The sequence below is a fragment of the Mus caroli genome, unplaced genomic scaffold (genome assembly GCF_978045245.1).
Source record: "Mus caroli unplaced genomic scaffold, Mus_caroli_1 scaffold_20, whole genome shotgun sequence".
Classification (NCBI taxonomy): Eukaryota; Metazoa; Chordata; class Mammalia; order Rodentia; family Muridae; genus Mus; species Mus caroli.
Window position 1 is genome coordinate 47,976,012 of NW_028227275.1, and position 12,152 is coordinate 47,988,163.

Genomic DNA, 12,152 nt, shown 5'->3' on the forward strand with positions numbered 1-12,152 from the left:
GTCAGTCCCCAACCAATGCTTACTTTCTAAGTTCCAAAATACATGTTTGGAAAGATTACACTTAACAGGTGGCAAAAATAAACATGTTCACACGTCCCTGAAAGAGCCATTTGAATATTGTGCTAAAGGTTTATAAGAAGTTACCAGAACTACCTTTATTTGGAAAAAATTAAGCCAAAGGCAATGCAGTAGAGATAGGAGTTTGCATAAGTTGTTGCCCCTATTGAGGTCTTAAAAGAATAGGTATGTGATTTTACTGAGTATGATTTAGATCATAATCTTAGCCTCTGAAGAAAAACAATGACTCTTGGAATTTAAAAAAGAATTATTAAGTTTACTTAATCAATTGTTGACTCGAATTATAGCGACTCTCTGAGTTGTGGTTGCATTGCTCTAGCAATCAACAAATATTCAGTATTGGGTTTGCAGATGTATTGATAGCATTTTTGCCATCCTTGTCAATAAATACTAAGTGAAATTATTTTGATTTTCCTGGTAATGCTCCCACAGTGTCCTGTCTAGCTACAGTATCAGCTTTTCTACTTGAGCGATTATATTTTAGGGAACTTAATATTTTCCACATTTAAGATTATACACAGTCTCACTATATCAAGATGTTATGCTAAATATACTTAGTGACCAAAATATAGGAATCTCAGTAGAATTACAAGTAAGAAATATAGTGACCAGATGCAGAAAGTCAATTCAAGATAAATGAAATAGTCTTCAATATAAATGTATTTACTAGAAGCACAATTGTATGGGACATATGCACATAGTTCATCTAAGACAAAGGTTAAATTATTTATTGAGCCTTTCTTATAAAACAAAAGTTTCATGACTCATATTTGTCTTCTTAGGGTTTTCGAGGCAATAAATTCTTCAATTAGATTTATTATCTGAGACCATTTATCTAATATGCACATTTTAATTCTGAGTAGAGGTCAGAACAACAGATTGATTTATAGTAGAATATACTACACGGAATTTATAGCAGCATATTAGATAAAAGAAAACAATATAAGTAACTGAGCATATGTACATAGACAAAATTAATATCAGAAAAAAAACAAGTGTAAAAATTGAGAAGCTTGCAATGAAAAACATGCAAATAAACATAATTTTGAGGATAGACAATTTGAATGGAAATTCTCCAAATACACAGCCCATACTAATACCTGAATATAAAGGAAAAATAAGCTAATTTTTAATAAAATAAAAACAGAGCAAATATACATGCACCAAAATGGACAAACACAGAGGTGCATTTCAATGTGGACAAAAAGTCCCAGTACTCAAAATGAAAATAATTATTAACTATTACAATATCTTAGAAAGAGAAAGTAAAAGCAAAATAATTTAGTGTATCGATAATGGTAAAAACATTATTGACAAACCAAACACAAGAACTCACAATTATCTAATTCCCATATTATGTGTATAAATATACTTTTCCTTCATGTCCAGGCCAAAATGATATTCATAGGCAAAAAAAAAAAGCACTCAGTTCATGAACTACTTACTATAAGCTTAAATATAATCTATAAGCAGAAGTCATAAGAATTTTAATATTTCACTACAAATATTCAAAGTTATTATCATAATGATTATTTTTCTTTCAGAACTACTTTCATGAATGCACTCTTTACTTCTTTATTTCTCAGGCTGTAAACTAAAGGATTCAGCATGGGAATGACCATGGTGTAGAAGACAGACACAATTTTGTCAGTGTCCATTGCATGCCTAGAAGTTGGCTGCAAATACATGAAGATTGTTGTTCCATAAAAAATAAAAACAGCAGTAAAGTGGGAAGCACAGGTGGAAAGAGCCTTCTGAACTCCTGCTTCTGAGTGCATCTTTAAGATTGTGATAAAAATTATAATATATGATACTAATATTATTATGAGAGCAAAGAAGATAATAAAACAGGCTTGATAAATAAGTACCAGTTCATTAACATGTCTATCAGCGCAAGAGAGAGCCATGATTGCTGGCATATCACAGAAAAAATGATGGACCACATTAGATTTACAGAAAGAAAGACTGAATGTATTTCCAAGATAAACTGAGGCATTCAAGAACCCAAGAGTGTAACAGCCCATGATGAAACACATACATACACTTGGAGTCATGGTGGTAGCATAGTATAGGGGTTTACACACTGCTGCATAGCGGTCACAGGCCATTGAAGTCAACAGATAATTTTCAACAGTAGCAAAGGCTGAAAAAAAGAACATCTGAGCAGCACAGTCATTGTAAGAAATGACTTTATCTCCTACTAAGAGACCAGCCATGACTTTTGGTGTGACCGCTGAAGAGTAAATAACATCCACCAGGGACAAGTTAGCAAGGAAAAAGTACATGGGGATATGGAGCCGAGAGTCCAAGAGAATCAGCAAGATCATCCCCAGGTTCCCTACCAGGGTAATGATGTAGATGAGAAGAAAAATGATGAAAAGGGGAAGTTGCAGGCCTGGATCATCAGTGAGTCCCAGCAGGAGAAAGTGTGTCACTTCTGTCAAGTTGTTCAATGATGTCATCTAACAAATAGGCAATGTTCTGCAGTAATGAGAAAGGAATGAATAATATGTTAACAAACTAGAAGTCAAGTAGGATAAACAAAATATATAGCAACTGGAATAACTTGATTGAAAAGATTCTCTACAATATCCTACACATTGCTGTGACTTTCATGTGCTAGCTACATATAGGGTCACATGCTTCTAAATCTGTAAAATTTGATAAATAATTATGCAACCTAACAGTAGTGTCTCTGAATGGCCTTTCCTTCAGTCTCTGCTCCAATTTTTTCTTACTTTTTCTTTAGACAGAACAATTCTGGGTTAAAATTTTTGAGATGGATGGGTGGCCCCACCCCTCAACTGGGGGCCATGCTATCTAATGGAGGTGATCCCTTCAGTTTCTATCTTCCTTCAACTGGGTATTTCTGCTAATGCCACCCTCTTGATTCCTGGGAACTTCTCAGGAGTGGAGGCCTTTGGTCCTGTGGATGAAGATTGCCCAGTACGGGAGGATGCTAGAGGGGTGAGGCAGGAATGGGTGGATAGGTGGGGAAACAGCCTCTTAGAGGCAAAGGGAAGGGAATGACATGGGGGGTGCAGAGAGGAGACCTGAAAGTGGGACAACATTTGAAATGTATATAAATAAAATAACCAATTAATAAAATAGAAAGTAGTGTCTATCAGTGTGCAGAGATTAAGAGACTTTGAAACACCTCCTTCTCAATGGAAAGTTTTTATCTCACATCACCCCACAGGTTGCAGGGCACTATGTGGAAAAGGATGTGGGAAGATTGCAAGAGCCTGAAGGATAAATGACTCCAAGGAAACGGTGTTTTCCTGATGAAACAAAACTGATAAAAATATAAACTTATAGATATCTTAGCAACATACAAAAGAGCTCTAGAACTTCAAGCCAGATAAAGATACCAAACACTGAGAGGGAAGTGGATACACATAACCCAGAAGTAATCTACAATAGATATACTCTGATAAAAGGGGAAGCACTTTTCTCCTATGCACTCTCAGACTCATTGGAATATCAAACTTATTGCAGCCCAGGTCCCAAGCCCATGAGATGCTGGCCTACATAAAATAAAAGCCATGATTTTAGAAGACATTTTGTTTAGTTGTTGAATTTGGAGCATTATTTGTCTTTAAAATTTTTGGTTGGTTGTTTATCTGTGTGTGTGTGTGTGTGTGTGTGTGTGTGTGTGTGTGTGTGTGTGTTTGTGTGTGTGTGTGTGTGTGTGTGTGTGTGGTCAGGGGAAAAGGATGACTCTTAAAAGTTCTGTGTGTAGAAAATATATTGGAGAAGAGAGGGGAGGGGAGAAAACAATCAAAGTATTTTGTATAAAAATTTTAATACATGTTTTTTTCCATGTGTTAACCAAATCTTGAGTAAATGGAAAATAATTTCACAAAAACTTATCTACCATCTCATTTCTGAACTCAATAAAGTGAGAGATTTTTCACAGATGCCGCCTACCAAGAAAAGATTTAAGCAGACTGCATTTATTCTCTTTTCTTTTTTCAGCAAGAAAATGACAACTTTTATTATAATTACAATAAAATAAAAGTCCAATACTTTATTTACCACAAGTAAGAATAAGTGATGGTCTCTATATTTGTATTATAAAAGAAAGATTAGAGCAAAGATAAAGCCAATTTTACTTCAGTCAAAAAAAAATAAAGACTTGAAAAACAAGTTACAAGATTTCAGTAAATGGTAAGCAAAGATAAAATTCCAAATATAATACAAAGTAATATTTAAAAACAGACGCTATTGAACAACATTTGAAACACTGAATAGGGTAGCCAAAGTAGGTTGCCTAGGTAGTCTTGATTCAGCAATAAAGGCAAATTATTTCCAAGATCACTTATAGGACAACTCTTTACCCTTGTTTTATAAACGTTCTCTTGCCCATCAGACAATTTGTAATTGTTGATACAATGCATGCAAGGAAATTTGTAAAAGATCCCAAGAAAAAAAATTAGATGCAAAACTGTATGACAGAGAAAAATAGTCAAATTATAATGAGGAGTGAAGAACCTCAAGATGACATCTTTTTTAAAATGCTTATAGCCAAGGCAGATCTGTGATTTTAAAGAAAAGGATAAGGCAAAGTCTGAGGCTGTTAAATTACTTAAGAAATTTTATCATTTAAAATAATTTTCCTGTCTTCATCATTAACATGCTTTATGTTAACTGTTTATTTTTAACCTCCTATGATAGATGAAAAAATTTAAATATATAGTATCAACTAATATTTCACTGTTCCTCTGCCCAGTTTTTATTCTTAGCTGTACATGTCATATAGGAACCATTTATTACATACCTTAGGTGAAAAGGTCTCTATGTATACACCTCAGTTAGAACTTAATTTTGAGATACTACTAAAAATAATATTTCACTGTTCATTAAGTCACAGTGGATACATCTTCATCTAGATTGACATGAATTATACTTTTTACTGTACAGTGACTCTTACGAGTTGGCTTGAAAAGAAAAAGTCAATCAGTCTGATATAACGGCAATGGAATGTGGCATCAGTGTGATTACAGACAGAAACTCACTCAAGTTGTATTCAAATAACTCTAAGTCTTTGCAGAGAAAAGTGAGGAAAGATCATTAACATGGATCAGTGACCAAATTGACAAAAATATCTTCTGCTTTGTAGGTAGTCTCATAACTGTCACATATTTTGCACATTCGAGCTATAAATGGAATATTACTGTAAAGGAAAATTACTGAAAATTTCAAGAAATTAACAATAAAGTATATCAATGTAATGTTTATTTTTGAATAATTTTCTCACCCTGCTTCAGGCTCCTAGCTAATCCTCTGGTTGGAAGGCTTTATGGTTGATAATTATCTCTGAAATAAAAAAACTAGTGAATGAAGCATGGTGTGAAGTTTATTACTTCCAAGCTATGTTATGGGGTTATATTTGTTTTTCAGAGTCTGTGGTGTGCAAATATGGAGCAAATTATATGGACCTAAAACGTTCTGGAGAATTCCTCCAGGAATCTATCTGCAGTGTCATCACTACAATGTGAGAGGAACCAATTAAATAACCCATGGGAAACTCATTGGTTACTCTAATATGCACATAGCTTTTTTGATTGTACCTTATTAATTACACTTAGAATATAAATTTGTAATTATTATTTTAGTTTTATTTAATTTGAAGACATTCTGAAATATATTACAAGAAATTAACTTAGAAAGTAGTTTGTTTATTTGAAAATATTGGAAAAGTAATGAGCATCGGTATGGCATTTTTACCTTTCTTCTTGTTAGTTCACTTCCCTCAGTCCACTATTTTATCCTCTTACACCTCTTCATTCTGGCACCATTCATTCCTCCAACAATCCTCCTTCCATAGAAAATAGTTTTCTCCCTTAATACCCACAGGTATTACTATTACATTTCAATTCTGGGAATATTTTCTGCTAAAAAGACATAAATTTGTGCTTTCAATTACACATGATCACAAGGAAGTTTAAAATATATCCTAAAATGGAGATTTGTGCAATGAGAAATCCTATCCCAATCAAAAACATATACATGCCCATAAGGATAAATGTACAGACAGACAAACACAAACACAAATACACACAAACACACACTATAATGGCACCACTGAATGCCAAATATATGCTCATATAACATCAAGAAGCACACACCTTGTTACAATTATAAGAAAATGATCTTAGACAGAATAATAAAGGATTTCTCATCAAGAACTATGGTAGCTGCATCCCTTCTTGCTGATTCCTCTGAAGCAAAATGAACCTGCCCTGAGCAGGCCACTATCCCATGGGAACCTACATTCCTCCCCAACCCCCTCACCCATTGCTGACCACCTCCATCAGAGCTGTGAATTCTGAACAATACAAAGCATCTTTCATTTCCCCACCCATTTTCCCTGCTTACTAGATCCTCTGGAGCAAGACAAGCTGTTCTGAGCAGCCTGCTGGCCAGGGTAAATCTTCATTCTCACACTACTACTCTGTCCACCTTCATCAGGCCCTTAGGCCCAGAACCATACAGCCTAAAGAAAGATACCTATAACATGCCTGCCACACCAGCATCACCAAGGTAAACACCTCTCCCATTACTTACTACAACAGGAATATTGAGGGACCAAAGCCATCCAGATGGCTAAAGTCCCTCAAAATAACACAATCAACAATTGCCAAGATAAAATGATATCTTCAGAGCATAGGTATCCTACTATATCAAGCCCTGAATATCCTAACGCGATGAAAGCTCACTAAAAGGTCCTTAAATCCAGGCTTATAAAGGAGACATGGGCCTTTAAAAGAAAATTTAAAAATCATTTAAGGAAATACAGGAAAATATAATAAAACAGATAAATGTCTTTAAAGGGAAAAATATAAATCCCTTTAAAAAGTATATCCCACAGTCACATCTCTGACCCATAATTGTTCGTGTCTGAAAGAATTAGAGTCATGGAAACAGAGAGGAGCCTGAGGAAAAGAATGTCCAGTGATAGGACCAAAGTGGGATCCAGCTCAAGAGGAGGTCCCAAGGTTTGACATTATTACTGAGGCTATGGAACACTGACAAAAAGGGATCTATCATAACTGTACTCCCAATGTTCTAACAAGCAGCTGAAAGTGTCAGAAGCATTTATTTGCACCCAACCAATAGACAGAAGCAGCTGACCCCTGTTGTTGAACTAGGGAAGGCTGAAAGAAGCTGAGGAGAAGGGCAATGCTGCTGGAGGACCAGCAATATCAATTAATCTGAACCCCTGGGATCTCTCAAACCCTGGACCACCAAACATATAGGATGCACCATTTATATGAGGCTCCCAACACACATAGAGTAGAGGACTTCTGGGTCTGTGTTCATTCAGATATGATGTACCTAACCTTCAATAGACTGAAGTCCCCAGGGTGTTTAGAGGTCAGGTGGTGATGAGTGGGGATATCCACATGGAGACAGAGTGGGATGGAGAGGAGGTATAGGATGTGGAACAGTCAAAGGGTAGATGGGGGAGTGGGGAGTGGAATATGGAGTGTAAAAAACAAATTAAAAATTAAATTAAATTTGCCCTCCTCCATAGCTTCTTCCAGTCTTTATGTAATTAAACTACAGAGGCCAATGACTTCAGTCTAATGATTGGGTGTAAGTATCTGTGTCTGTCTCAGTCATCTCTCCCCCTATGCATCCCATGGTTGTTTCTTCTGTCTCCCACATTGAAATGAAACATCTTCATTTGGGCCTTTCAGAGTGTTCACCTTCTTGAGTTTTGTGAAAGCAGTCTACATATTCAATGCAATCCCCATCAAAATTTCAACTCGATCTTGGCTCCGGGACTCCGCCGAACTTAGTCTACAGGTTAGAGTGAGGACCACAGAGGCAGACAGCTTCTGGGACAGGCGGGAGCCACAGAGCCGATGAGGCAGCACCCTTTTGGGGCCGCAGACATCCGGCACCCTCCCAGTCGGAGGACAGTGACCTGCCCTGCAGGGAACGCCATCTTGGCTCCGGGACTCCGCCGAGCTTAGTCTCTACAGGTCAGAGTGGGGACCACGGGGGCAGACGGCTTCTGGGACAGGCGGGAGCCACAGAGCTGCTGAGGCAGCACCCTTTAGGGGCCACAGACATCCGGCACCCTCCCAGTCGGAGGACAGTGACCTGCCCTGCAGGGAGCGCCATCTTGGCTCCGGGACTCCGCCGAACTTAGTCTGTACAGGTCAGAGTGAGGACCACAGAGGCAGACAGCTTCTGGGACAGGCGGGAGCCACAGAACTGCTGAGGCAGCACCATTTTGGGGCCGCAGACATCCGACACCCTCCCAGCCGGAGAACAGTGACCTGCCCTGCAGGGAGCGCCATCTTGGCTCCGGGACTCCGCCGAACTTAGTCTGTACAGGTCTGCTGACAGAGGATACTCAGAATCCCCAGAAGAACAACCTCTGAACAGAGACAACTATAACAACTCCAGAGATTACCAGATGGCGAGAGGTAAAGGTAAGAATCTTACTAACAGAAACCAAGACCACTCACCATCATCAGGACCCAGCACTCCCACTTCGCCCAGTCCAGGGCACCCCAACACACCTGAAAAACTAGACCTGGATTTAAAAGCATATCTCATGATGATGGTAGAGGACATCAAGAAGGACTTTAAAGAACTACAGGAGAACATGGCTAAAGAGTTACAAGTCCTTAAAGAAAAACAGGAAAACACAACCAAACTGGTAGAAGTCCTTAAAGAGAAACAGGAAAACACATCCAATCAGATGATGGAAATGAACAAAACCATACTAGACCTAAAAAGGGAAGTAGACACAATAAAGAAAACCCAAAATGAGGCAACACTGGAGATAGAAACCCTAGGAAAGAAATCTGGAACCATAGATGCAAGCATCAGCAACAGAATACAAGAGATGGAAGAGAGAATCTCAGGTGCAGAAGATTCCATAGAGAACATGGGCACAACAATCAAGGAAAATGGAAAATGCAAAAAGATCCTAACTCAAAACATCCAGGAAATACAGGACACAATGAGAAGACCAAACCTACAGATAATAGGAGTGGATGACAATGAAGATTTTCAACTCAAAGGACCAGCAAACATCTTCAACAAAATTATAGAAGAAAACTTCCCAAATCTAAAGAAAGAGATGCCCATGAACATACAAGAAGCCTACAGAACTCCAAATAGGCTGGACCAGAAAAGAAATACCTCCCGACACATAATAATCAGAACAACAAATGCACTAAATAAAGATAGAATACTAAAAGCAGTAAGAGAAAAAGGCCAAGTAACATATAAAGGCAAGCCTATCAGAATTACACCAGATTTTTCACCAGAGACTATGAAAGCTAGATGATCCTGGACAGATGTTATACAGACACAAAAAGAACACAAATTCCAGCCCAAGCTACTATACCCAGCCAAACTCTCAATTAACATAGATGGAGAAACCAAAGTATTCCACGACAAAGCCAAATTCACACATTATCTCTCCACGAATCCAGCCCTTCAAAGGATAATAACAGAAAAAAACCAATACAAGGACAGGAACCACGCCCTAGAAACAACAAGAAGGTAATCCCTCAACAAACCTAAAAGAAGACAGCCACAAGAACAAAATGCCAACTTTAACAACAAAAATAACAGGAAACAACAATTACTTTTCCTTAATATCTCTTAATATCAATGGACTCAACTCCCCGATAAAAAGACATAGACTAACAAACTGGCTACACAAACAAGACCCAACATTTTGCTGCTTACAAGAAACTCATCTCAGAGAAAAAGATAGACACTACCTCAGAATGAAAGGCTGGAAAACAATTTTCCAAGCAAATGGTCTGAAGAAACAAGCTGGAGTAGCCATTCTAATATCAGATAAGATTGACTTCCAACCCAAAGTCATCAAAAAAGTCAGGGAGGGGCACTTCATACTCATCAAAGGTAAAATCCTCCAAGAGGAACTATCAATCCTGAATATCTATGCTCCAAATACAAAGGCAGCCTCATTCATTAAAGAAACTTTAGTAAATCTCAAAGCACACATTGCACCTCATACAATAATAGTGGGAGACTTCAACACACCACTTTCACCAATGGACAGATCATGGAAACAGAAACTAAACAGGGACACAGTGAAACTAACAGAAGTTATGGATCAAATGGATCTGGCAGATATCTACAGAACATTTTACCCTAAAACAAAAGGATACACCTTCTTCTCAGCACCTCATGGTACCTTCTCCAAAATTGACCACGTAATTGGGCACAAAACAGGACTCAACAGATACAAAAACATTGAAATTGTCCCATGCATCCTATCAGATCACCATGGACTAAGGCTGATCTTCAATAACAAAATAAATAATAGAAAGCCAACCTTCACGTGGAAACTGAACAACACTCTTCTCAATGATACCTTGGTCAAGGAAGGAATAAAGAAAGAAATTAAGGACTTTTTAGAGTTCAATGAAAATGAAGCCACAACATACCCAAACTTATGGGACGCAATGAAAGCATTTCTAAGAGGAAAACTCATAGCTCTGAGTGCCTCCAAAAGGAAACTAGAAAGAGCACACATTAGCAGCTTGACAACACACCTAAAAGCACTAGAACAAAAGGAAGCAAATTCACCCAAGAGGAGTAGACAGCAGGAAATAATCAAACTCAGGGGCGAAATCAACCAAGTGGAAACAAGAAAAACTATTCAAAGAATCAACCAATCAAGGAGCTGGTTCTTTGAGAAAATCAACAAGATAGATAAACCCTTAGCCAGACTCACTAGAGGGCACAGGGAAAGCATCCTAATTAACAAAATCAGAAATGAAAAAGGAGACATAACAACAGATCCTGAAGACATCCAAAACACCATCAGATCCTTCTACCAAAGGCTATACTCAACAAAACTGGAGAACCTGGATGAAATGGAGAAGTTCCTAGACAGATACCAGGTACCAAAGTTGAATCAAGATCAGGTTAATGATCTAAACAGCCCTATATCCCCCAAAGAAATAGAAGCAGTCATTAATAGTCTCCCAACAAAAAAAAGCCCAGGACCAGATGGGTTTAGTGCAGAGTTCTATCAGACCTTCAAAGAAGATCTAATCCCAGTTCTTCACAAACTATTCCACAAAATAGAAACAGAAGGTACTCTACCCAACTCATTCTATGAAGCCACAATTACTCTGATACCTAAACCACAAAAAGACCCAACAAAGATAGAAAACTTCAGACCAATATCCCTTATGAATATTGATGCAAAAATCCTCAATAAAATTCTTGCTAACCGAATCCAAGAACACATCAAAACAATCATCCATCCTGACCAAGTAGGTTTCATCCCAGGGATGCAGGGATGGTTCAATATACGGAAATCCATCAACGTAATCCAGTATATAAACAAACTCAAAGACAAAAACCACATGGTCATCTCGTTAGATGCGGAAAAAGCATTTGACAAGATCCAACACCCATTCATGATAAAAGTCTTGGAAAGATCAGGAATTCAAGGCCCATACCTAAACATGATAAAAGCAATCTACAGCAAACCAGTAGCCAACATCAAAGTAAATGGTGAGAAGCTTGAAGCAATCCCTCTAAAATCAGGGACTAGACAAGGCTGTCCACTTTCTCCATACCTATTCAACATTGTACTTGAAGTCCTAGCCAGAGCAATTCGACAACAAAAGGAGATCAAAGGGATACAAATTGGAAAAGATGAAGTCAAAATATCACTTTTTGCAGATGATATGATAGTATATATAAGTGACCCTAAAAATTCCACCAGAGAACTCCTAAGCCTGATAAACAGCTTCGGTGAAGTAGCTGGATATAAAATTAACTCAAACAAATCAATGGCCTTTCTCTACACAAAGAATAAACAGGCTGAGAAAGAAATTAGGGAAACAACACCCTTCTCAATAGTCACAAATAATATAAAATATCTTGGCGTGACTCTAACTAAGGAAGTGAAAGATCTGTATAATAAAAACTTCAAGTCTCTGAAGAAAGAAATTATAGAAGATCTCAGAAGATGGAAAGATCTCCCATGCTCATGGATTGGCAGGATCAACATTGTAAAAATGGCTATCTTGCCAAAAGCAATCTACAGATTC

The 12,152-nt window shown here is 37.7% G+C and overlaps 1 protein-coding gene across 1 annotated transcript; it reads right to left on the reverse strand.

The window, feature by feature from the left end:
• Positions 1–1,607: 1,607 nt before the first annotated feature.
• On the reverse strand, positions 1,608–2,540 carry LOC110285694 (olfactory receptor 5B2-like). The gene has a single exon (XM_021152032.1). It carries the CDS (start codon positions 2,538–2,540, stop codon positions 1,608–1,610), a length of 933 nt encoding a protein of 310 aa, XP_021007691.1.
• Positions 2,541–12,152: the final 9,612 nt, after the last annotated feature.